General features: G+C 39.5%; 1 protein-coding gene across 2 annotated transcripts in view; it reads left to right on the top strand.

The window, feature by feature from the left end:
* Nucleotides 1–27,622, top strand: part of GLIS3 (GLIS family zinc finger 3) — a 303,011-nt gene that overhangs the window by 210,561 nt on the left and 64,828 nt on the right. For both annotated transcript variants that reach the window (XM_018562054.1, XM_018562053.1), the window contains one exon: nt 4,502–4,643. In XM_018562054.1, coding sequence (XP_018417556.1) covers nt 4,502–4,643 — 142 coding nt within the window. The remainder of the gene's footprint in view (nt 1–4,501; nt 4,644–27,622) is intronic.

The following is a 27,622-nucleotide window of genomic DNA, read 5'->3' as shown; positions in this document are numbered from 1 at the left end:
TTTAAAAGCTGCTGATCATCAATAATGGGGGACGGGGGGTTAAAATGCCACTGATCACCAATGATCGTGGGATCGTTTTGGGTTGCTTTGGGTTTATCCATGACATCTAGCTATTGCAACAATTACATTTCAGTACAATGCACTTTCATCCACCAGGAAACTTCCATCCATTAATAACGGAAGGCTTGCACTTGGCTTCAGTGGCTAAGCGGCTAAGTGCACCTTCATTTTTTTAACCACCTCAATACCTGCATGTTTCTTGATTTCCAGAAAACTGTATAAAAAAATAGGATTACCTTAGTGTGTCTACTTTCCAAAAAAGGGTAATTCCAGCAGTGTTTGTAATGTTCTGCCATTTTTATTTGATATGTTTTATAACAGAAAGTAAGGAAAACTGTTTATTTAATTATTAGCCTTATTTCCTTTACATACTGTTACAAACTGTAGTTAATAAATACTACCAAAAGAAAGTTATATGTGTCTCAAAAAAATTATAGAAACTATGGTTTGGGTACAGAGTTGCATGAATGTCAAACTATTACAGCACTGAAAATTTTCCAATGACCTAGTAATGAAGGTACTGAAGTGGTGACAAGGCATTCACCAAATAAATAGGCCTATAGTTGAAATGCAAAATTTTCTCTGCTCCATTAGGGGTATATAGGTGTGAGAGCTGAATGGGTTAAAGTAGAGCTTTTCTCAATGGGCATGTTTAGTCTTGGTCCATTTAAAAAGCTATATATTGGTTTTCTTTTTCAGCCCTTCCTTCTCTTTCTTAACCTCCCTGGCGGTATTCCAGAGTCTGGCTCGGGGTTAATTTTCAGTACCAAAAGCGGTAACCCCGAGTCACACTCTGGATTGCGCAAAAGTGTCACTTACCTTGTCCCTGCGAGCCCACGGTGTCCTCTGCTGTACGCGGCCGGCCGATACCGGCATTCAGTTTTCAGTTTCGTTTTCAGGCATCACAGTGGGGGGCGGACCCGGTGGGAAATTCAAAAGTGCAAACATGACATTTACACAGAATACATAGAATACAATGTAATCTGCTATAATTACATATATGTATCAAACTATTTCACTTCAATTTTGTCCCTAGAGCTTTGTCCAGTGCCCTGCCTGCACTTTTACTGTTGTTTCCGCCATGAAATTTGAGAACGTCCATGGCATCCAAAAAGCGTCCCTTTAGGTCAAAAGCGGTTTTAGACCAGGTAGAAACCAGCGATAGTAAATTAGAATCACTTGCAGAATTGAGTGATAGCTATTCGTTGGGAAATTCGTCATCAGACACTGAAAGTGACGACAGCGACGATGCTGCGACCGAGCTCAGTGATGTGCAAACTTGGTACTCTATTGTGGTACGGATCAGGCAGCGCCCCCAGAATTCCAACTTACTGGAACATTCTTTTTGTTATTATATTTTGTTATAGTGATTTATTATATTATAATGTCTTATAATGATTTATTATCATACCCGGGATGTCTACTGGACTCTTGTTTGGACAGATTTAGGTGAGTTATTCCTAAGATTTACTAAGAATTACAGGCCTACAATATAAAACAACAAATTGCCATGAAAAACAATGTACCACTTTGGCATGCTAAAATCCTGCATAATCATACCGCCAGGGAGGTTAAGGTGCCCATACACCTTACAAAAATTGTCCGAATTTCGTTTGCCATAGCGTTTTTGTCCGATATTCGTAAGGTTGATGGGCAGTGTACAACCACAAATACTGTACAATCATACGACTTTTGTCTTTCCAACAGGTTATAAAACGTCTGTCAAATCGTACGATTTTCGTAAGGTTGGTGGCGTTTCCGTACGTCAAAATTTGTACAATTAATACTGCTCATGCGCAAACTAAAATCCGTGTGGTCGATTAACAAAATGTGTCTAGGTGATTTCTGCTAAAGGCCGCTAATTGAACTGTGCGATGGTCAGGGCAGGATGGGGCCGCCGTACGAAAATCGTACAACAGAAAATTGCAAGGTGTATGGGCACCTTTACAGCTTACTAAAATGTGCTGGAACAAACAAGGCAGTGCTGTAGAATGTGGGCTCAACCTTTCTAATTTTTGCACAAATAAAACTTTCACAAATTGTCTCCATCTTTTCAGATAGGTCAGCATGAATTTTATTAATTCAGGCTATAGTGTGGTAAACTGATTGTAGGAATATAAGCGAAAAAAGACATTGATATCAATGTATAGAGCAATCAATCAGCTTCTAGATTTCTAAACTTAACTGAACAAGCTGAAGACCAGAGCTGATTGGTTACTATAGGCAGCTGCTCCAGATTATGTCTGCTCCAATATTAGCAAATTTCCTCCTGTATGTTTCTTCTGCAGTAAAAGTCCTTCCTGCTCCCACGGTTTTCAAATCGGGGCTTTGATTTCAAAGACAATTCGCACATAGCGACCACAGAAAAAGAAAAAAAACACTGTCCACTCTAGCTATGTTTACAAGTAAATTTTATAACTAAATAGCAGTAAGAAAAAAATATTGTTAGCATACATAGGAAAATATAGTTTAATTAAGCCTCAAGGGTTTAGTGGGCTTCCATGAATGGGTTCTCAAGAATTAACTTATATATGGTAGCATGCTGGTGACCTAGATTAGTGCTTCTTTCCTTGCATGGTTAATTTGCTGACACAGAGCCAGTTTGGGTCCCATTAAATACCTATTTTGCTTTGACCATCAACTATTATTAACTAATATCATTATGTTTATTTTGAGAAATAGCTGAGTTAAGTGAAGCTTAATGAACATTTCATGACATGGGCATGGTGTAGGAAAGCAATGTCTTCTATCAACATGGTGGCAAACAAACATGCCTTGAGATGTATTCCCTCCAGCTATGTGTACTTGGAAATTATTTAAAAATGCTACGGCTATTTTATTGGATGGTTGTTTGGGTAGATCAAAGGTGTGACACTGCAGTAATTAGTAATTATTTTACATTTGCAGTATCCAGGCGGGTCTTAACATGTCAATAAATGTATGAAGGAAAAAATACATTTATTTTAGACATTTTTCCTAACACAAACTGGGTTCCAGATTTATTTATCAAAGTCACGTGTTAAAGAATATGTGCTGCAAATGTCATCAATGTATAACAAAACTAGACCTACAGTATTTGAAATTGTAGGTGCCTTTTGGAATGTATTCAGTAATATACTGCTTGCCTTCTCTGCATCATACCTGTAAAGACTGTCTGAATGTTTTAGAGCACCAACAGACTACACTAAACACATTAGAAAAAAAATATTTTACATATATGTTACTTGATCCAACAGGACATGTATTGAAATTGTAGAAGGAGAGAAGTAGATTATTATCAAAGCAAATTGGATAGAAGGGGAAATCCTCCGCACACCTTGCAGCAATGAAGGCCTATGAAGACAATGGTGCTTGTAGTGATGAACGCGGATGGCACCGTGCAGACACAATATAGAAAAAGGAATCACCAGCACTCAGTAGAATAATCCAACATGTCCATTTATTGGACATAGACGTTACACAATCACAAGAGCCAACGTTTCGAGACCACGCAGGCTCTCTTCATCAGGGCATAAAGAGTGACAATACACTGACATTTGATAACCACATATATACCTCATGAGGCTAACCAATAATCAGGTGTTGCTTCTGATTATTGGTTAGCCTCATGAGGTATATATGGTATATATGTGGTTATCAAATGTCAGCGTATTGTCATTCTTTATGCCCTGATGAAGAGACCCTGCGTGGTCTCGAAACGTTGGCTCTTGTGATTGTGTGACGTCTATGTCCAATAAATGGATGGAGTGCTTTTGATTCCTTTTCCTATTATCAAAGCAAGACATTTACACCTGCACCAGAAAAATTACCACTAAAAATGGATTCTGAATGTTTTATTTGATATTTGAATGCAGAGAATAGAATTCAGCTAATTTGGATTTATTTTAGCCTGTTTAGAGTAGGCTAAGTAAAATCTCATGACACGGACCTGTGACAGCTGATCAATTTTCTTTTTTTAGGTATTTGTTTATTTACACAGTTTACATTTTTACTTTCTGATCAATACCATAAATCCAACGCTGCATTTTGAGTTGAATCCATGACAAGATGAGCCTGGCAGTTTACGAGCTAGAGGGCTGTGCTACGAAAGTATGCAAATCTTTCACAACATGTTAGGTTCCTGAGGTACACATGCAACTAATTTCATGATGAATACCCATTACAGCTGATAGCACTAAAACGTAAGGCTTAGTAGGTAATCGGAAGCAGAGGTCTTTAGCTGTGTAAAGAGAAAACATATGGATTTCATAGAACTACTTAGAAGCCTCTTTACCGTGGAAAATAAATTATTGCTAATTACCAAGACTCATGCTAGCCTTTAGTGCTGCTTAGGTTGTATAGTATTGCTATATTGATGTCACTTATTGTACTGGCCAAAAAAGCTCTGTGCTATGATCCAAAAATCATAACAGGTGATTTGTGTAATTTGCCTTTCTTGTAGTTACGCCCAAGGACAGAGCTTGACCAAGAAGTTCTGAATGAATGTCTCACGATTCAACCTCTTCAACCAGCCATTTCTCCACAAGATCCTACAGAGAATTCAATGGGAAAGTCACCTGGCCCTGTACATGATGTATACCCAGGTATAATTCACATAATACTGGTATATGACTATAACCATGACATGTTATTCCTTCCCTGTATGTTCTTAACCAACAAAAGGAACTTTTGGGCATCCTTGTCTTTGGCATTATCATGCGTGAATGTCCACTTGCCTAGATTCACCTGACATTACACACTTGAATCTGATTTCTAGGAAGATATAAAAACACCAATGAATGCAATTATACATTAATTAAAAACAAATATTTACATTTTAATTAAAGTACTTGAATTTGCCTTGATTTTAGCTCCTTGTAATCTCATCTGGTCATCTGTTATAATAGTATTCAGACTGGGAGAGGAAGGTGCAGCACCCCCAGACATGGCCCCTTTGTGTGTTAATCACACGATCCTATGTGAATAACACATGTTACCGCACATTTGTTACAGTCATTTGAATGGCACCTGTAACGCACCTCCAGGCCACAATGAGTTTGATCACAACACAACGCATGGTACCGCAATACCACTGCCTTGGGAGGAAATAATATTAATTATCAAGTGGTTTTTTTTAAAATAACCTCCAGGCAGCAATAAAAACCCCGTCTTCCCTGCAGCAATAATAATGTGGGAGAATTGTAAATTATCAAGAGTTCTTAAAAAATAATCCCCCGGCAGCAATAATAATCGCCCCCCCCCCTTCCCCACAGCAATAATACATTATCCTTGGGGTAGATTAATACAGCTGCCTGGCCAGAGATTACTATTAATTATTCTAAAAATTCAGTATGACTTTTTACTGTCTTTCATCTCACCTGTTCCAGCTCACCAGCTTCTCCCCCTCTTGATATCACTCTGCACGCTGAGGCGGATTGATATCCTCAGCACAGAGATGATCCTATGCAGACCGGCACTAAGAGTTAATTGTCGGCTGCCGCAGCTCTCTGTATTCCTCCGTGGCAGCCGAAAGTGGTAAAATAGTCCCCTCTTTTCTGCTGTCAGTTCAGCGGGGGATCCGGGGAGAGAGGAGACTATATCAATATTAATTGGACTGGGACCGACTGCTGCTGTTGCTTGGTTACTGGGGTGGGCTCTCCTCCTTGGTGCCCCCCGCCCCAAAGTGGTGGAACACTAGGGCCCGGTCGTACACGTGACTGCTGTGAGTAGGGGGCAATAGAAGTAGGAGGCAATCAGTTGTAATGCAGTTTACAAAAAATCACAAAGGACATGCTAACAAGAGGAGAGAGATGAGCTTATCAGTCTGCTGCTTATCCTTCACTGTACAGTCACAGGCTGGGGGGAAGGAGGTGATCAGGCTATATTACTCAAAGATGAACTCCAGAATTTATTAAATTAACCCTTGCAGTGGGGCTACCCCCACACTGCAAGGGTTAAGTGTTCATTTTTGTCTAGGGACAAAAAGAAAGAAGATATATTCACCTGATCCACGGTCCCATCTGGCTTCTAGGCCTGTCCCCACAGCCTCTTATTACCTGGGCTCTGGTGCTCTAAGGACCACATCACACAGGCGTCACCACATCTAATGCAGGTCTGTTAGACTTGAAAATCCTGAGGTACATACCACAGTCACTGCCGCAGGACCGAGGATTGGGTGAATATATCTTCTTTATTTTCCCCTGTAGACCAAAATGAGCTCTTAACCTTTGCAGTGTGGGGGTAGCCCCACTGCAAGGGTTAATTTTAATAAATCCTGGAGTTTTTCCTTAATTTCAGTAACAAAAAATCAGGTCATAGCCTTACCGACAGAGCTGCGTGTTTCTCAGGACAGAATGGACAGAAATACAAAGCCTTTGACAGATAGATCACCTACCAAACCACCTGCATTTCAAAGTGTTTGCCTGAAGTGTAGCATAAATGTATTACCACAGTTATATTATATTCCATATGCATTGTATTTTGTTTAGCATTTCTATAAGAATGATATACAGTATGGCTTAAAATAGCTGCTTAAATGTTGAGTAAAAAATAAGTGCATGATCAAAAAATGGGGAGGGGGGTTTCAAGCAGGTTAAAGGAACCCCCTCACGAGAGGTCCTATCAAAGCTACTATTACAGCAATAAAGAGGAGGTCTAGGTGGTAGTTGAAATCTAACCACTAAGGTTCCACTCCACTTATTAACATCCAAGTCCATACATTAAATATCAGTCAGGGTTCTAATTCTAATTCTGTTGTCATCTGTCATCTGTTTATAAACACTTCAGTAAAATGCACACCACAGCACTCAGCAGACTCACAATTATATTCTCCACCAACAATCGTTTGCAGGCTGCCGTCATCAAAAGGCCACTGGGAAGTATTCCTCACAAAACATGCAAAACAAACAAACGGCGCCTTGTCCTCATGTAATACCGTTTATTAATCAATGAACATACAAGCTGACATAAAATATTACTCACATGGTAATCACAAAGCTGCCTTGCTAGCTGACGCGTTTCGGGGAATATACCCCTTCCTCATCTCTGAGGAAGAAGGTATATTCCCCAAAACATGACAGCTAGCAAGGCAGCTTTGTGTGGGGTCTGCCTTGTACCATTAATTCAGTGATTACCATGTGAGGAGTTTTTTATGTCAGCTTGTATGTTCATTAATTAATAAACAGTATTACACGAGGACAAGGCGCTGCCTGTTTGTTTGTTTTGCATGTTTATAAACACTGTTTAAACACAAAAAAAGAGTTACAAACTGATACTGCTACTTCCCTAATCATCCACTAAGGAACACAGGGTCAGAAGAATTCTGAGACAACTGGGTTATACTGCTGCCTACAAGAGATTGGAAACTGGCAAACAAAAGCTGCCTGGTATACCCATCACGCTCTCATCATGCTTTATTTGTAGGCTCTCCCTGAGAGAAGAAAACCCTTTCCACTAGACTTTATTCAGCTTTCTTTAAGATCCTTTGTCTTCACTCAAGCTGCTTCATTTATTTTAGAGCTCAGTATAGCCTTGGAGGCTCTACCAGCTAACCTTTATTGTGACCTTTAAGCACTGGGCTCTGCTAGGGGCATTCTACAGACACCTGATACATTGTGTAAGTTAGCCACAGAGCACAGGTCCGGGGCTGTTGTACACGTGTTGATGGGACCCTGTTCCTGAAGACTCCATGGTAAGTATACTCACTGGTGGGGCAAAGCCTGTCTGGATGGGACATATTCTTGGGTCCTGCATTGGCACTCTTGAGTGCTAACTATGTTTGGGGAGCACAGGGCTTAGCCCTTCTGTCACCCCCTCAAGGGTTAATGCTCACAGCCCTGGCCGCAACACTTCATGTGTAGTAGGGCCTTGGTAGGAATTAGGCATTGCACCTTCTTTTTTGAATTGTGACACTAGCACCTACCTTACGGAGCCTGCGTAGATCCTTCATTGTGTCGCTTCATTGTATCTGTAATGCTCAGGCTTCTATGATGCATGTGCACACCTTCACAACCCTTCCAGCCTTCTCCGTGAAGCCTGCACTTATGCCACTGTGCTCCTCGGCAAGGGGTCAGCCACGATCTCCCTGCTGCTGCCTTACGGCAATGAGGTCAAGGATAGCCATAGAACCTACTCTGCACCTGCAGTTGGTCTGTAGGTACCCCCTTGCAAGAACCTGCAGACTTACATACTTGCAGTATGTTGTATCATAGGTGCATCGTATGTCATGTCCATCTGTCAGACACTAAGAGTGTCTATCTCAGATCTGACACTATCTGTATGTATGCATGGGGTCATTTAGCTGAAATGGTGGTCTGCGGAACATTAGTGCAAATGTCTATTGCGCATGCACTTTGATGGCGTGTGTGTCTTTGGTGCCTCTCTGGACAACTCTAATAAGGACATCACTGGAGGGAAGAGCACCATTTCGCCCTATCAAAACAAGGCTACACCACAGTCTGGAAAACATTCTTCCTCTGAAGCTAGAGATTTTTCCCAGTCCTTTAGGTCCAAGTCAAAGTCTGTAACTCAGTTCAACCATAAGCCTTAGGCTACCAAATCCCCAAGCCTGCAAGCAAGTCCTACTCACGTTGAAGGGTTGCCCCCACTTCTCAAAGTTAAATTAGCCTTTGCTTCCACCTTGGATGAACACACCTCCACCTTGCTTCCACCTGGTCTGAACACATCTCAAATCCTTCCAACATCCCCACAAAAACTAGCAGACCTCCATATTGCCTTGGCCAGACTTACATCTGGGAATCATAGCTATGGTTCTGGAAAAATAAATAGTTCAGGGTTTTTACTTATACCTATTTACTGTCCCCAAAGCAATAGGGAGCATTCACTTCATTTTGGATCTAAAGGCACTGAATGTCATGCCGAATAAAAAATCTGCATGGAACCTATCATCTCAGCCATTGTTTCCCTCCTTTGGAACCCTGACCTTTGTGGACATCAAACGTGCCTACTTGCATACTTCGCCTCTGATATTGACTAAGGTGATTGCCCCTGTACTTGCTCTACTTCATCGCAAAGTGTCCCCATAGTAGACAAAGTATCCCCATAGTAGAATACCTGAACAACCTATTCCTGAGGGAATAGTAAGCACAAGCCTTGTCTGCCAATATCCACCAAACTTTTCCTACACTAAAGTGCTTTGGTTGGGTACTAAATCTTCAGAAATCGGTTCTGGAACCAACTCATTGCTTGAAGTTTCTAGGTCTCCTTCTACATACCGCTCAGTCCAGGGGTTTTCCTGTGAAAACAAGACAAACTCCTGACTCCTGAAATCCTTCCTTCTCTCTTCTCCTTCTAATTTTCTGGAAGATTTGCTTGATGAATGTCAGGCTGACAGGCTGGGAAGGAGTCCTGGACACCTTAATGGTGCAGGGACTTGGTCCCTGGAGAAAGCTTGTCTCGCAATTAACATACTGGAATGCAAAGGGATTGGGTTTTAAAATTTGTTTCTATTTCAAACCTTTAAAAAGCTAGTTCAGTTCCCCATCAGGTCCATCAGCAGAGGGGGGGTACAATGCTAGTTTACTATTGGCTATTGCAAATTGAAATAGCCAATAGTAATGTCCCAATGCTTTTCAATGGGATTTTTTTTTTGTGAATAGCCCGTACAGCACCCCTTCGGTTCTCCTGAACCGAAGGGGTCCTGGGGCCGAAGCTAGCCGAAGGATCGGCCAAAGCTACGGCCAGATCCTTCGGCAGCTTCGTTAATAGACCCCTTAGTTTACCCTAATCATCCCTAATTAACTCCTTCTTCCCCTTTTCCCCTTGACAATAACTTTCCTGATTTTTTTTCTCTTTTTCTGTTAATATTTAAACTTTTTTTTCATTTTTATTCGTTTTGTTCATAATTTTTTTAGTTTTGCAGTAAAAAAAATTTAAATAGAAAAATAATCCTTAATTTCTTTCCGAATAGCTTTGCAATGCTTTGTACCAGAATCATAATTTTAGTGTCATTTTCAATGGCACTAAAGATCGAAGGCTTTCGCTGCTGTGTAACCTGCTAGAAGCCGATGTGAATGGAGAAAAAGCTGTCAGCTTCAGGCTCTGCCTCACCTGCCTCTCCTGACCACACGACCTATGTGTGCATGTGAATGCATGTAATTGTGTGCAACCGCGTCCTCCCATATGGAAGAACAGGCTGCTGCACGCAATTACAAGCAGCAACCTGTCCCTTCCAGGATCGGGTCTATTTACGGATGTGCATGCCCGCCTGAATGAACCCTATGTGTAAAAATGGTTTTTGGACCAAAGCATTTTTTTCCCAGGGGACTCCTCTGGGAATGCTATTGTGTTGTTTCCAGTTCTTGCATATTGTTCTCTGTACTTTGCCTTATTCAAAAAGGAATTGGCTGTTTAAAATTAACATTATTTAAGATAAATCTTGTAGGAACCATTTCCTAATTAAAACCACTAATTCTGTGACATAAATACACAATTGTTTGCAAATGTTGCCTCATAACAATACAGTAATCTCTGTATTTGAGGGCTTATGTTATTTACATCACTAAATGCATATTGGTATCTTTAAAAAAAAGAAGACAGATGCCAGTTTCCAATTTTATGTTGGGAAACTACATTTGACAGACTTTGTAAAAAAAAATCCCATAAAAACAGGTTTTACCAATTGTAACCATGTGTTTAAAAATTGGAATCATGTACTATGTGGTGGAAGTGGATGAAGGGTTAGATTGGGGCCCACAATGAATGCAGAGAAGTCTTCTTAGCAGCTCCTGGGCAGTTGTTGAGTTAGCCATGTTATATGGACAGCTTGCATTCAGCAGGGGCCATGTGCTGTATATTTGTTTTGTAATCAGAGACACAAACGTGGACAAAGGTTTCATTTATTAAGAAATTATGACCTGAGGGAGAACTATAAATCACTAAGAGAAAGAAAATCTGTGCTCACAAGTGATCTGGAATTCATATGTGTATTGAAAGCCATAAAAGCATACGATGGAGCAAGTTAGCTATGTACAAGTTTGTAATAACAGTTTACGAGTGGTTAAAGCTTTTCATCAATTAGGCATCAAATGGGAGGGATATAGGTTTTACGATTATTACAGCATAGGAAAATAATAATTTATGTGGTTTATTTTTAAGTGTTGCTGAACAAAGCAGTCACCCTTTTAGATAGAAAAAAAAATATTATGAATCAGACTGTCGCAACTGAGAAAAAACTTAACTTTGATCTAAAAAAAATACATTCATGTTTCAGTGCTGACTGTTGCTTTAAAGTGGTAGTTTTTAACTTATGAAGTATGTTTTAGGCTTGCCTGGGGAATCGCTGTTCACTAACTGGCTTAAAGGAAATTTAACAAATAAAGTCAAAATTTCTTCTGAAGGATTATTGGATGTTTAAAGCAAGCATGGCTTTGTTAGGTCTGTAAGGCATGTTAGCCCACCACACATTCCTGAACTGGAGATGCTCAGGTATAATAGAGGAAAAGCTGAGATACTTTATCAGCACAGTTTGAAAACAAAACAAAACATGCTAATAGAGTTTATCTGCATTGCTGTTACTAAAAAGATTAACTATAACCAAAGCAGGCTTTGTGATTGATGGAAAGCCCAGATGGGACCCAGTACAGTCTGGCGATAGAACAGGAAGCCATGGAAAACTTGCCCACTTCCTGTCAATTTGATAGGTGTCAAACAGTGCAGGAAGTGAGGGAAATGTCCCCACTTCCTTTTTGACAAGTAGCGGGCAGAACAGCAGGTAAGAGAAAATCTCCCCAGTTCCTTTCTATTTGACTGGTGTCAGACAGAATAGAAAGTTCTGTCTGTCCCACAAAGGGCACACAGCCACTAATAAATAAAAAAAATTTAAAGAGTACTTTTGGTGTAGTTTCATACATTAGTGCAATTTTCCTTGGCGATTAATGGTACCACATGTAAACCACATAAAATGTTTGCCACAGCAAATAAAAAATGCATAGGTGTGAATGATCCCTTAGAATGATACAGATCATAACATTTTTTTTCAATAATGAATCCAGATCAAAACATTTCTTACAAAATTTGCCCAAGCACTTACAGTCATCATATTTCTGAACAGCTGGCCCTAACTCTCTCAGCTCCACTTCCCTGAATTTCCTGTCCAGTACAAGATCATAAGGGAAAGAACAGTATCCAGCAGCTGTGCATCTACTAGCTTGGAAAAGAGAGAAGGGAAGAGGGAGGAGGGGAGTTACTTGCCTTGCTGTGCCTGTGTATTTGTGGATAGTTGCCTTGTTGCAATCCTTACCAAAAATCCCCAGTCACAGGTGGATGCTCGTAGTGACTGTGGATGGTAACGCCAAAAATAACTGTAGATAGATGTCACCAGCACACCAGAATCATTTGAAATCCAAAGTGTTCATTTATTGAAATGTCATGTCATCAGAACAAGTGCTTTCGGAGCCACGCAGGGTCCCCTTCATTAGGCTCAGCAATGACAATGTGCTCAAACCTCACACAAGCCTCCGTTTTTTTTGCATATATCTAATGCTAGCAAAAAAGCAAAAACCCTTTAACAGCGGTTTAAACTTACCCCGTTTATGCCGCACGCTCCCGTCAGAAAATCCGAAACTGCTCGGATGGCCGCAAAGCATCTTGGGGCGGACGCATGCGCAGTTTGGATTTTCGGCCGGGAGACGAGGAGAGACACAAGGTACGTCTATGGACGCGTGCACCCGTGGGACAGGAAGTGCCAGCAAGGACAGAGGAATCAGCGCAGGATCGGAGAGCCGCCCCACCGCTGGAGGGACAGATGCAAACATCAGGAAAGAAGAAGATCGGATTAAGATACATCATTTAAGGTAAGTGCTGACATTAACATTGGGGGGAGGGGGAAAAAAATTTGACTTTAATGTCACTTTAACTATGTAACCGCCAAATATAGCTCCTTACTCAAATAACAGTTTGACTTTCACAGTAAAATGCAAACTACTAAAAACTCAATAAAGCATAATGTATAAAAAAGGCTAAACAATGGTTCACGGGTGATGGATTCAGGAGAAGAATCAATGTTGTGCATTTGTAGATTTGCAAGCATCATTCTCTCAAAACTCTAGGTCTCCAGTGACCTACAATTGAATGAGAAAATCCCAGCAGTTTCTAAAGTTACTTTCTGATGTGCTGAATGACCGCTAAGCCTGTCACACCTATGTTTTCTTCAGGCTATCCTGCTAGGCTAACAGGCAGAGTGTAGAAGCATGCAGTACTAGAATAGACATTAAACATTTCACTGCCAGAATACATTAATGCCAGGTTCACATTCACGCACGTTATGTGCATTGGTGCACTGCAGTGTCATTTATTTGAATGGTACCCCAACACACTATGGCAACACACCTGCGCTGCAGTGCACTACAAAGCATGGCAACACACTACCATGTGTTGCACTCCCCAAAAACACATCAAATGTAGTTTTTAGCCATTCAAAATAAATGAGCTGCTTAACACAGTCTCAGTCTTCACAGTCTTACAATTATAGATACAATTCAGGTGATCTTTAATTCTCTTAATCTGTACATCTATATAAATAAATGTAAGTTCAATAATAAAATTCCTATTACTTGACAATTTGTGAGCGTTCTTCCATTTTAATTCTGATTTATTAACAGATAGAACCCAATTGCATTAAAAAGAAGCAGATTCAGTTTTGGAAAAGGAAATGCTTTATAAATAAAATATTTACAGTAGTTCTGTCTGTCAGAAGAAGTTTACCTTGATGAATCTCTGCGGTACATGTTTAGTGAGTAGGCAGGCATCATTCTCTGCAGGGAACATAATGAGTAACTCAGCTCAGCTGCAAATTCAGTAAATTTTTATGCCATAACACATATTGCAAACATACCAGAGTAAAAATGTAAGTTGGAAAAAAAAACAAGTTTTATAGTTCATGATTGCACAAGAATAGGTCTCTTAGACAAGGACAAGGCATTTGCTAAAAGATCCATGACTAAAGATAACGTAAAAGCCTTACTATATGATACCTGAAAAAAGCAAGCAAAGAATAACAGTATTTGCAGGAAAGCATACCGAAAAAGATGGTAAAAACTTTCATTTGCAATTCTTAGCTTTATGATAATCATGATATTATGATGATGATGATGACAATGATAATTGTTTATTGTAGTAGGCAGGATCAGATTTGTCTTTAGGCATATAAGGCTTATACCTGTAGGCAGCAGAGGCAAAGGGGCTCCTTTTTTCTTAGTGTTTTCCCTATTATTAGTACATCCTTACAATATTTTTGACCAGGCTAGAACAAGTAAAACAAGAAAATGTCCTTTGTAAAAGAGGTGATCCTAGGAAACGAGAGCTACGTTGGGCAGTATAGCTTGTGTGTCTGCAGGTTCTAGTAATACAAGAACCTAGTAGTACATGCACACAGAGGCTAATTAAGGAACTAATTTTTTTTGCTGCTCTAGATAATGTATGTTTGTTTTAAAACACAGGGGGTCTATTCACTAAGCTGGTTTGGGGCCGAATCTAGCCGAAGGATCAGCCAAAGCTACAGCTAGATCCTTCGGCAGCTTCGTGAATAGACCCCACAGGGTTATTCACTTAAGGGTGATGGTTTTGGAGAAGACAGGAGAAGTGAACAATATAGGCCAAAATAGCTGATTTGGAAAAACTCTCGAATTCAGCTCACTTTCCAGTTCAGCTATGTTCTCCCAGATTGTTCACTTCTCCGGCCTTCTCCAAACTCTTCACCCTTTTGTGAATAACGCTGTTAGTGTGCACAAGGGGACAGAGCTGAAATCCACAGATATATAAAACAAAACCAGTAAAGCAGCACATGAATTTGAAAAGCTCTGTCTGCTATCATTCTTTGCACCGCGTCACTAAGACTTGGAGAAGGATGGGCAGCACTAGGAGCCAATGAGGTGCTTTGAAACGCACATGTGCCAACAAGCAACATGCTGACAGAAGGGAAGAGGAGAAAAATCACCTAATTCATCTTCTGCTTTTCCTTCCCCTTCCAGTTACAGACAGGGGGGTGACCAGGCTGTATTGCGTAAGTGCAGTAAATAAAACTGAGGTAACCATTCTGTCTGTAATGTCTGTCAGGGCTGTTAATATGTCAGGAATGCCTGGACCGAAATGTAAATCCTTTAGTAGTTAAAAATGCTTCCAGAGATTCATTTCCACTGTATATTTACTGTAGCTGTCTACCACTTTATAATATTGATTCTGTTACACTCGGTTTATAATGTGATGTAAAGATAAACACTGTGCAGTAAGTCAGCCAACTAATCAGACATAAGATTGCATTGCATTACCCCCTTTCACAAGAAATCAGCTCTACATGCTGATATGGAATCATCTTACATTCATTAGTCAAATAAACATATGTTTCTCTTCCTTACAATTACTGTTTTTCCACTTCCTGGTCCTCTTAGGTCGGTGCCTAAGAGATGTGTCCTAGGAAGGTGACATCACAGTGCATTACTGGGAAATCTCATCTGTAAACTGAAAAATCTTGTGAGATCTCAGGGAAAGACATTTGCACCTAAGATGATGTGTACTGTATGGTCACATGTCCTAGTTACATGTGTCAGAGTTCCAGGAAGTAAAGGGAGATATATTAATCTGCCCCTAGTAAAAATGGCCACCATGAGAAGACGGGGGAGGAAAAAAAATAAGACATGCAAAGAATACGAAGCCTGCAATTATCTAGAAGTATGTGTTTGTAGATTGTCGGTACTAAACATTTCTAAAGGTGCATTTGTTGTAATTTTAAAGATAAGGGTGAAGTACCTATTTACATTGGTTACACATGACTAGTAAAACCCAAGAATTTATAATTTATGTAGTGTTTTTATTAATATCTATGTATCTTGTTTTATCAAAGGTACTTAGGTTGACTTTTCTCAATGACAATTGTAACTAGCATTGTCTTCTTCTCTTAAACATATTTAAAAGCACGTACATGGAGGTTAAGATCATGTAGTAACATATTACAGTTTGGATAAATCATCACCAACAGCTGTCTAAAATGCAGCATTAAAAAAAGAATGATGGCTGCACAATGATCTTATTCTGAAAGCTGCTTTTAAACAGATCATTTAGAAACTGGAGAAACATTTACGCATGTAAAAAAAAGGCATGAATGCTGAGCTTGTTTACTGTTTTTAGCTAAAAATAGCTTTGAAATGACATCAGTTATTAAAGCCAAAGGTAGCTGGAAATATGTTCATGGCATAGGTTTAACAAGATGATGTAAATTGGTCATTTTACCCTACCCTGCTGAGTTTCAGATTTTGTACGCAGCATTTGGTGGTGCTAATTTTTACAGGCTACAAGTCTACAAGGTTGGGTATAATTAGTCATCTTACTTTTAGTGAGGACTGAGCATTTACTAGGTATGATATGTATTTGATTGTCATATGTTTTCTAGCACCAGTGTTACTAAAGTTTGTAGATTTAAGTGGGTTTTTTTACTTTTTTTTTTAATGTAAGTGACCAAAAATAATGAATACGGCTGCAATCTGCCTAACAAAAGACATGTGGCCTACATTCGTGTCTATGACTAGTATTATGAGTGCTAACTTTCCCACTATGAATAACTGGACAAGCAGGAAAATATTACAAACAAGGATGCTGCATCCTGTTAATATTAGACTTACATAACGGTAATGGTGAAATCTGATCAAGTTAAGTGATCTACTTCCACACTTAGGGGATGATATATAAATCATACGTCCCCACATACGCTGGCCAAATGCCGTTTGCATGGCATTCTTACCACTAAATGTATCTGCGGAACATGAGAATTTCCTATGTTCCTCAGCTCCATCTCGTGGCAAGATTGCCATGTGAACAGTGTTTGCCCAGCGTATGTAGGGGCAGATGTTTTATGAATCATCCCCTTATTGTTCAGTGAACTGCAATCTATGGGAGAAATGCTAGCACAAAGTGATTTGGCAGATGTTTGACCTCATCATCTATCCTCTTTGATAAATAAGTTGATATCTCTCAGATATAAGTAAAGCTCATACATAGCCCAGATTCCTTAAAGGAAGATTTGACTACTTAAAGTGACACTAAACTCAGTAGTTAAATCTTAAAAATACATTCAAGTACCTAAACTATTAGCAAAGTTGTATCTTATTTGTGTATCACTTGGCTGTAGATTCTAAAATAATCTGTGAATTTGTGCTGACACTGACCTTCCTTCTGGAGGGTGGTGATCCTTCTGGAGGGTGGTGACTTTTGTTCCCCATGGTCCCTGCGTGTGTTGTAAAGTAGCCACCGCTCCAAGCTCCCTCCTGTGATGGACTACAATCTCATGTTTAATTTACTATTTTGTATTGGGATTGTAGTCCATCATGGGAGTGAGTTTGGAGAGGTGGCTACTTTACAACACACAGGGACCATGGGGAACACCAGTAGCCACCCTTCAGAAGGAAGGACAGCGTCAGCATGAATTCAGAGATGATTTGAGGATCTAAAGTCGAGTTATACACAAATAAGTTATATGTCTGTTAAAAGTTAAGGTGCTTGAATGCATTTTTAAGATTGAATTCCTGAGTGTCACTTTAAAGAAAAACTGTAGTCCTAATTCAAGTCAAAAACCTTTTTTAGCAAATAAAGAAACGACAGATCACCAAACTTCCTTGATTTCCACTTTGTGTACGCCTAACACCTCACCAGTTTCTACAATAGCACATTAATACCAAACTACCTCCTTATGGTACCGACATACAGTATGTGTACACATTATACTCATATCTGTTTCTCCTTATTTGTCCTTAAACATACATTTGTTATGTAATACGCTGTGGGCCCAATCTTTGATGTATTTCGCAACTGTATGTGCTTCACCAGGAGGGTTGGAGGTAATATTGTATCGAAGATAAATCTAAATACAACAAACTCCATAACAGACAACATAGTGATAATTGCAAATAGTGGCAATTCAAAACCTACTTTATGCTCACAGTAATGACTGGATCCTTACTCTCAAGGGCTTTTTCAAAATCACCAAACAGGTGAGGAGGTGGGAGGTATTCGGAAATAACAGGACTGAAAAATGAAAAAAATGAAAACAATTCAATGTAAATTTCCACAGAGATATACAATATATATGTTGTTTAAAATTACTGTTTAAGCTTGTATACTGATCATGGAAATAGAAACGAAATCCTACGGAATATATTAATGCAAGACATGACCAATATTAAACTAGATAATGGATTCAGGTAAATATACTCAAAGCCTGAGGAGCACCCCCCAAAACGGTAGCTCCCCACCAACATTAGTTGCCATAACTTCAAACAATATCCTAGGTAGGGGTCATTATAATAATCAGCTATCAATGATCGAGGAAGCTAGTCAAAATAGATGGAACCAGCCAATTATACCTGTTGTAAGAAATCCCATCATACTTGTTATTCAGAATCGGCATTCCACAAAAAGGTGCCAATTTGTGCCCTTTATATACCCCAGCGCGCCATTGCTTATGCCCGCAATTTGAGGCATGATGGCAATGGCTGGATCGGACTGGTGATCCACACATGCACATATTTGCGGAAAAAAATGTGCCAATCAATCCTCCTATATAGGAGAAACAGCCCGACAGCCTCCCACCAGCAGATGGAGCTAGAAATAGCCGTGAGACCTTGGATCCATAGATCATAACATATAGCAATATCATATAAAACATATTAAACATATCATGAACTTAGAAAGTATTCAAATGTTCATGTAACCTCACATAGACAAACATGTATTTAATCAACTCAACAAAACACTTTGAATACAGCTGACACATACAGGGCTTTTCACAAAACGGTGAAGAGTTTGGAGGAGGCAGGAGAAGTGAACAATCTAGGACAACATAGCTGATTTGAAAAAATTCTCCAATTCAGATCACTTTCCAGTTCAGCTATGTTGTCCTAGATTGTTCACTTCTCCTGCCTTTTCCAAACTCTGCACCCTTTTGTGAATAGCCCTGATAATGTGGTTTAACCTATGATCTCCCAATAAAAATTGGTTCTTAAAATGACTCATTTATTTATTTAATTAATTCAATATTTTCACTATGAAAGGCTGAATGGACCCTAGTGATTTCAACTCGTGATAGTAGGCAGTGGTATTAGTTATTAATTAATTAAAATTAATTTAAAGTGCCTAATATGATAATCACATGGAAGATGTGATTAATGCTAGATCCCTATTTATAAAATAGTACAGAAAACCCAAGATGTGTGTGTTAAGATCAGAAAACAAAGAAACAAAAGGTTTTCCAAAAAGTTATCCAAAAAGAAAAACCAAATTGTGGTCAATGGCCTAATAAAACATTCATACTCTCCAGCTTAGATGATTGAATTAATTTGATTGAAGGCCTTCACCTATGTCAGATTACCCAAAGTAAATATAAATAGCATAATTCCCACATTGTCCTAATCCCTCCAGCAGTATCAACATATAGGCCTCTTTCACTTCCTGATGGTTTCCGAGAGTGACATAAAAAGGAATGTGACCAGTCACGAGGCCAGGGCTACAGTTTTCATGGGATTTTTTAATGATGCTTTACCATGGTATTGGAAAATTTTGATTCTGGTGTATCATTGATGCCTAAAAGTATGGACACAAGGTTCAGCACACTTCAGTGCCATAAGATCAGCATTGCTAATAAAGTTATACAGGTAACTAATGTGATCATTGAAAGTGAACTTCAAGCAGATACATAACACACTCATTGATGCAGCTCTGTATTCATCAATGCATCATCAAATGTATTTTTTTTATATGCAAGTAGGGTAAGTACCTGAACATGAATTGGTATCATCCTCTTGCAATCCACTGTACATCACATAAGAGGGAACAACAGCAGAAGGAGCCAGTTAGTTGTGCTGAAGTGCTAATATGCTAACAAATGATATGCCTTTAGGAGGAGAGAGCAGAGTGAATGAGCGATCAGGTCTCCTTCGCTGGCAGGCTAGGCAGTGTTCTGTGGCAGATTTGTATAAATCTAAGAACTGGATGGATGGAAATAATACAAATCCTTTGTCAAAAAAAACAGCCTCTATATGTATTCAATTTTCATGTGTGTATTTAGCTGGTTGCCTGGAGTCCAGCTTTAATTCCTTTTTTAATTTAATATCCTACATTAATCTCTTGAAGTTTTACATGTTTATTCACAAATGTAAGCTCGTAGTTTATGATAATGCTTTTGTGACTCTTAATTGCTGTAGGATTTGTGTTTCTTTTTAGATGTCTGTCTGCAGCCTTTATTATACATTAACATACACAATCAGTGAAACTATAAAGATGATGTCATTTTTGACCTAAGCTTGTTTATGAGCATCACAAGATTGCTGTAGTTTCCTCCTCTCTGCACTTTTGAAAACAATAAGCATTTCCTATGTGTTCATCTGCCATGTCTAATCAATTGTTGCAGCTGACAATCATTGGCAACATGTTTAGAAAGGCACCTCTGAGCCGTGTAAACCTCTATGACCTTTTAATAACACTGAGATGTCCAGACAATGAGCCCCCATTCCTCCGAGCTGGTGACATATTGTAAAAAAGCTCCCAGCAGGTCTGCAGCTATTGTCCTAAATGCATGCTGATGCCAACAATTTCATTTTGCTCCTTACATAACATGAGCATCTTGGTAACTATGATGAAAAAAATCAACTGCCTATTTGTAAGAAACGTTGTACAGATATTTCTATGATTTTATTTAACCCTATTCGTGACCACAATAAAAGTTTATAAGTCAAAATGTGGAATGCCCCTTAGCCAGGGGAATATATATTAACCTTAAAGTAGAGAACTAAGAATGTGCAGCTGTGTGTGTTCCTAGTTTTCAGACTCCCTGTCTAACAGAGTTAGTGTCAGTTAACATACACATACTGACACTGCTAAAGTTGGTCTGGCCATTTAAGCTGTAAAAATCTCTGGTCACGAAAAGGTTAATTTGGTTATTTAGGTTATTTTATATAGGGATTGTAAGTAATGTCATTATACAAAAAAGTTTATTTAAGGAGATAAGTGTTTACTTCCTGTCCCCAAAAATATCAGCGTGTACAAATATGAACTTGTCTTTTGTTGTGTATTGTACTATCCAAATTAATCAAGTACTATGGGAATAATGATACAGAAAGCTTATTAAAATACAACAGGACTGCACTGCTTAAGAAGGTCACCATAGCCACACAACAAAAGGCGCTGTGGACAAGGGGATCTCCTTTTTCTGGTTACACATTGGCTATCCTGGGGAATTTTTTCAGTCTTCTGCCAATTTTTCATGTAGGAACTATGATCACATTTCTTGCTAAATGGTGAACATTTCTGATATATTGGAATCTACTATTGGCTGCCTGGGTGCTGTACCATCACTTTATCATACACTTAAAATATATTACTACTATGGTGATCCATGATGATTTACAGCACTATTAAGAATATAATTATATGAATAGTGCAGCAGATGTTATGGACATATTGATATGAACTTAGTTGAATTACTGTATATGTGTATATGCACTAGGAGCTTTATTATGCTGAACATTACCATTGTTTCACCCCCACACCTATGTGAATAAGCATTACTATTGAATTCTAAGTGATCATAATTATCTAGTTCCACATACTTGCAAATGACTTGTGGATACCATTATATTACAGTCTATATTTAGTTTTGGTGGGTAGTTCTACAGTGTGCGGCCTTGTTTATTTTGGGAGGCAATTTTTGTATCAATAAATAATTTTTGTATATAGTATCTTGCTATCTATCTATCTGTCTAATTTTTATCATGTACTTCTTTTTTTTGTGTATTTTGCATTTTCATTTTGCATATTGTTGTGTTATAATATGTACATTTATACATTTATATAATTATTCATTGTTATTAATTTGCAAGTATTACAGGAGTTTTTTTTTACAATTAAATGCCATTGTCTGCAGTTAGTGTTAGCCAGCATGAGATGAAAACCTTTCTTACACATTGTATAAAAAGGATCATACACTATACACATATAAAATTGGATAATAATAATAAACACTTTTCTGTAATGATGTCAGTGTGCCATTACCAGCCCTTTACTTTCTTTGTTCTTCCTCCTGAGGCCAATTTACTCAGTATCCAAACAACCACAGTTATAGCTGGAAAATGAAGCAGCCAGTAGGGATTAGTACATATTCTTATTTGCATCTAAGGATTATTCAGATCCATTAACAATTTTAGTCCCAGGAGCTATTTTAAAATTGTTCTTCTGCCCTGGTCTGTTTTAAAGCAGTATGGGCACTCTACAGCTCCAATCCCAGCACCCTTTAGTATTTAGAACTACCCCCTGTCAGTGATCCCGCTACTCAATCCTTCATAGGAGTGCCTTGTAGCAGGGACAGTAAACACAATGCTTCAACATTATGGGGTCTATTCACTAAGCTGTCGTAGGATCTAGCCGTAGCTTCGGCTGATCCTTCGGCTAGCTTCGGCTCCAGGACCCCTAAGGTTCAGTAGAACCAAAGGGCTGCTGTACGGGCTATTCACTATAGCCCGTACAGCTCCCGAAGTCGGCCGAGCGGCTCAGTCGAGCCGAAGGCATATGCTTCAGCTAGACTGAGCCGAAGTGAAAGCCTGCTACTGACTGCTGGGCGGAGCCAGCCGTCATACCACGGCTGGCTCCGGCCACTTGCACAGACAGATCAGCGTCCCTGGTTACCAGGTAACCAGGGACACTGATCTCCCGACAGCCCAACTCTCCCGGACGCACCGGGAGTCTCCCACTATTAGATAGCGGCTACCGGCCACCCGGGAGAGAAACACTTTCTCCCAGAAAGGTTTACCCTGCTCTTTTTTTTTCTTTCTTCTGACATCGGAGCCGTTGGCTGCCGTCAGAATAAAAAAAAATCACCATAGGAATGCATAGCTAGATTCCTATTGGCTATTTCAATTTGCAATAGCCAATAGCAAACTAGCTATTGCACCCGCCCACTGCTGCTGTCAATCAGCAGAGGGGACCTGATGTTCTCCATCAGGTCTCTTTAGTGAGGCCGAACAGCAGCGAGTAGCCTGCCGGAGGTTCGGCTTAGCCGATCCAGATGTTGGAGCGGCTGAGTCGAACTCCTTCTGCACTTCGGGCGGCCGAACATGCTGAGCATGTTCGGCCGTCCCGAAGCCGCACAAAGCAAGCCGATATACGACTGATTTCAGCAGATATATGGCTAAAATCAGCCGTACAAGCCTGAAGTGAATAGCCGAACAGCGTTCGGCTCACTTCACTTCGGGTCGTTTATTCACTCGGCTGCCTACAGCAGCTTAGTGAATAGACCCGTATGTTTATAAAGGATGGGATGTGATGTTGCATAGTAGTTACATAGTATTTGAGGTTGAATAAAGACACAGGTCCATCAAGTTCAACCTTATGTGTAAGTGTGTGTGTAGTGCGTGTGTTTGTGTATGTGAGTACATGTGTGATCTAGTTTTTAAGAGTACCTGTACCCCTGTATGTTACGGTCTCTGAGGAAGGTATCTAAATGATTTTTGAATGATTCAATACTCTGCTGATACCACTGCTTGTGGCAGAGAGTTTCAAAATTGAACCTCTCTAACTGAAAAGAAGCCCCTCGCCCTTTGTGGTTAAATCTTTTCTCTACCAATTTAAGTGGTGGCCACTAGTCCTTGTTATGGAGTTTACAGTAAAAGTTTATTGCTGATGTTGCCATCACCACCAAACATTTTGTACCTTAAAATCATGTCCCCTCTTAATCGCCTCACTTCAAGTGTGAACAAGTCTAAATTTAGTAACCTTGTCTCATAGCTTTGGTCCTCCATCCCCTTAATTAGTTTAGTTGCCCTCCTCTGGACTCTCTCCAGCTCCAGGACATCCTTTCTGTGGATTGGTGACCAAAACTGAACCACATTCTCCAGATGAGGCCGAACCAGTGATCTATAAAGTGGCAAAATGATCACTTTGTCTCTACAGTACATTCCCATTTTAATATAAGACAGTACTCTACTAGCTTTGTTTGCCACAGCCTGACATTGCAAGCTATTATTCAATCTGTTATCTACTATGACCCCCAAATCTTTTTTCATTGCTTGCTTGTTTATAACCCCAAAATGCTAATTACTTTACATTTATCAACATTGAACTTCATCTGCCACATACTCGCCCACTCCCCTATTTTAACCCGGGCCTTCCTGTAATGTTATAATGTCTAAGTCTGTGTCTATTACTCTCCCAATTTTAGTACCATCTGCAAACACAGAAACATGGCTATTAACACCTTCCCCAATATCATAAATAAACAGGTTAAACAGTATGAGGCCTAGCACAGAACCATGGGGCACGCCACTCTCGACCGTAGACCATTCTGAAAAAGAAGCATTTATCAAATACTCTCTGGACACGTTCCTATAGCCAGTTCTCTATCCATGTACACAACATTTCATCTATGCCCATAGATTTCAGCTCGTGTATTAAGCGTTTATGTGGTACCGTGTCAAATGCTTTTTCAAAATCCAGGAACACCACATCCACTGGTTTTCCTCTATCCAGTTCCCTACTCATCTCTTCATAGGTTAGGGCACTGTCCTGCCTTTTTTGCAGCAATAGATCACTACTATAGTGATATATCGCTTAAATCCGATTAAATCAAGCAATAGATCTCTATAAAAAGTGATTAGTTGTTGCAGAAATGCATAAGGGTGAAGGCTGGATCAGCTATTTTATATGTATGATGAATAAGGGTGGACTATATCAGCTAAAAGGTTTAAGGTGCAAAATCAAAACATCTCCAATATTGTAAATAATTCTCTGGAACTTGTGTCCTTGAGACACAGTAGGACGTTTGAGGAAATCTCTCCATGGGAGGAGAACTCCCCTCTTAGAACATTGTCACCAGACGAGGTATTCCCATTGGAAGAGTTCTCCTCACCTCTTGTTCTGGTGAGAAGTGTAAACTGTTAGACGTCCCAACAATTTCTGGCTTGTTATTATTGATCCCCTGCACTAAAAGAGTGTATGAATCTTTCCTACAAGGTAACAGACACCAATATAAAGATACTGTTCTAACTATTTCCTACTCTAAAAATTATTTTATTTTTTTTAAATGTTCCAACAATTTAGGGACTCCCATGCTCTTTCTGTGCGAGAACTCTACCAATATCTTCAACTTAAACATTGTAAAGGCTATTCACAAAAGGGTGAAGAGTTTGGAGAAGGCAGGAGAAGTGAACAATCTAGGCCAGAATAGCTGGAAAGTGAGCTGAATTGGAGAATTTTTCCAAATCAGCAATTTTGGCCTAGATTGTTCACTTCTCCTGCCTTCCCCAAACTCTTCACCCGTTAGGCTCCCTGTTACTCACTGAACAGAAGCTTGTTCAACATATTTTTATGGCTACTAAATTGACATTAGCTAGGGCATTGGAGACTCCAACCTGGAGCTATGTAGCGGTCAAAAATAGGTTGACAGGGATAATGATGAATGAGGAATTGACTGCGATACTGTCTGATAACCATGCAAAGTTTCTGTGGAGCTGGCAACCCTGAATTTCATATTCGCAGCCCCCGAATTTTGATGCATTTTTGCTTTCTCTCTGATCCTATTGGATACTCTTCCCCCCAGGACACCTTTCTGCACTTAAGATACTCTTCCTTTTTTTTCTTTCCCTCCCCTTTCTGCTGCTCCCCCTCTGTACCCCCCCCCCCACCCCCCCATTTTTTATCTCTCTTTAATTTCTTTCCTCTGACTCCAGCTTTTCTTTTCTCCTTCGTTTCTCTTTCTCTTTTTCCCTGTTTACTCACTTTTTCTCTATGAATCTTTGCTTCATAGCCCTTTTTTGTGCAGCCTTGGTCTTTATCGCCTCACTTTGGATCTCCACACAAGCTCTACTCATACCTGGATCCCCTTTGTTGGATAGTACTTATATGTTCGCTGTTACTGGATCCTTACCATTTTTAGCTTCCCCCTATGGACATTTTATGATGCTACGATCCCTATGCTTTTTTATGATGGTATTCTGATGCAAGCTTATATCATGCACCTTTGTGCTATGTCTTTCCATTCTACAATTCTGTTTTCTGTGGTTTGTTATAGCTTTTTTCTTATCTCAGTAAACCTATTGTGAAAAAGGTTTTTTTTTTCTAGAGATACACTTTAACCAGTTGACATCCGCGGTGTTAAACCCCCTTCCCATCCAGGCCATTTTTCAGTATTCAGCGCTGCGGTACTTTAACTGACATTTATTCCGTCATGCAGCGCTGTACTGAAATGAATTTTATACCCTTTTTTGGGGACAGATAGAGCTTTCTTTTGGTGGTATTTATTCACCACTGGGGTTTTTATTTTTTTACTATATTAAGGAAAAATTACCGAAATTTTTTTTAAAAAAACAGTTTCCCCTATATTAAATTATAAAACATTTATTATTACCCAATTTTTTGGTAAAATATAAAAGATGGGGTCACGTCGGGTAAAAAGACACTAAACATGTCAAGCCTTAAAATTGCGTGCGCGCGCGAAACCTCAAAAAACGATAATACCCAAAATTGGCCATAGGCGACGCTTTAAAAGCTGTTACCGCTCATCAGTTTAGTGTTATCAGTGATTGATGGCCCTAAAATGATTGCTCTCACTGCGACGTTCGCGGCGATATGTAACATGTGTAGCGCAATTGTAATTTTTGCGCGCTGGGGCACCGGACGCGTATTTACGTTTATAGGCGCGTAAACGTGGGGGTGGGGGAGTTAAACATTTTGGGGGGGTTTTTTCCCCTTTTTTTATATGTGACTTTTATTTTATTTTTTTTTTTATGTGTTACTTTAATTTTTTTTTATTAAATTGCCGTCTGGAGACGGCAACCCGCAGATGCAGCAGTGCCGTCCGTCCGTTTTTTTACTACGGGCGGACGGCAAGAGGTTAAAGAATATCTTTTCTAAAAGAAACATGGATTCTGTCACTGCTGACTTCTCATTCTGTAATGCTAGATGCCTGGCTACCATCCTGGTCCTTGCAGTTTTCATGATTTAAGTCAATAATCTAGAACAAGTATTCAGATTAGGAATTCTAACTTCTTTCTCCAACTTTCCTGATCTGGATGCTTGTACTGCATTACTAAAAGCAAGCACTGCAGCATAGGAGCTAGATAACTCGCATTTTTAAATGTCCTGCAGTGGCAGCCTCTATGTATCTCTCATAAAGGGTTCACTTAATTCTAAGATTTAGGGGGTTCTTCACAAAAGGGTGAAGAGTTTGGAGAAGGCAGGAGAAGTGAACAATCTACGACAACATAACTGAACTGGAAAGTGAGCTGAATTGGAGAAATTTTCCAAATCAGCTATTTTGGTCTAGATTGTTCACTTCTCCTGCCTTCTCCAAACTCTGCACCCTTTTGTGAATAACCCTGTTAGTATAAATATCTGCAACTCCCCTTTGTGTGTGTTTTTTGTGTTTTTGTTTTAGCTTATTTAAAATTCTCTAATTAAAATTAGTTATTAATTTTCTAATATTCATTTTCAAAAACTCCATGGCTTTTTTGTAAAATGTCCATGTTTTGTCAAAAGAGTTTCTCTATATGTCCACAAGTCAATGTAAAAAAAAAAATGGTGGAAATTGCTGATA

This window comes from Nanorana parkeri, unplaced genomic scaffold (assembly GCF_000935625.1).
Source record: "Nanorana parkeri isolate BGI_ZX_2015 unplaced genomic scaffold, ASM93562v1 scaffold558, whole genome shotgun sequence".
Classification (NCBI taxonomy): Eukaryota; Metazoa; Chordata; class Amphibia; order Anura; family Dicroglossidae; genus Nanorana; species Nanorana parkeri.
Note: the sequence above shows the minus strand (reverse complement) of the source record. Positions and strands in the feature narration are given on the sequence as shown.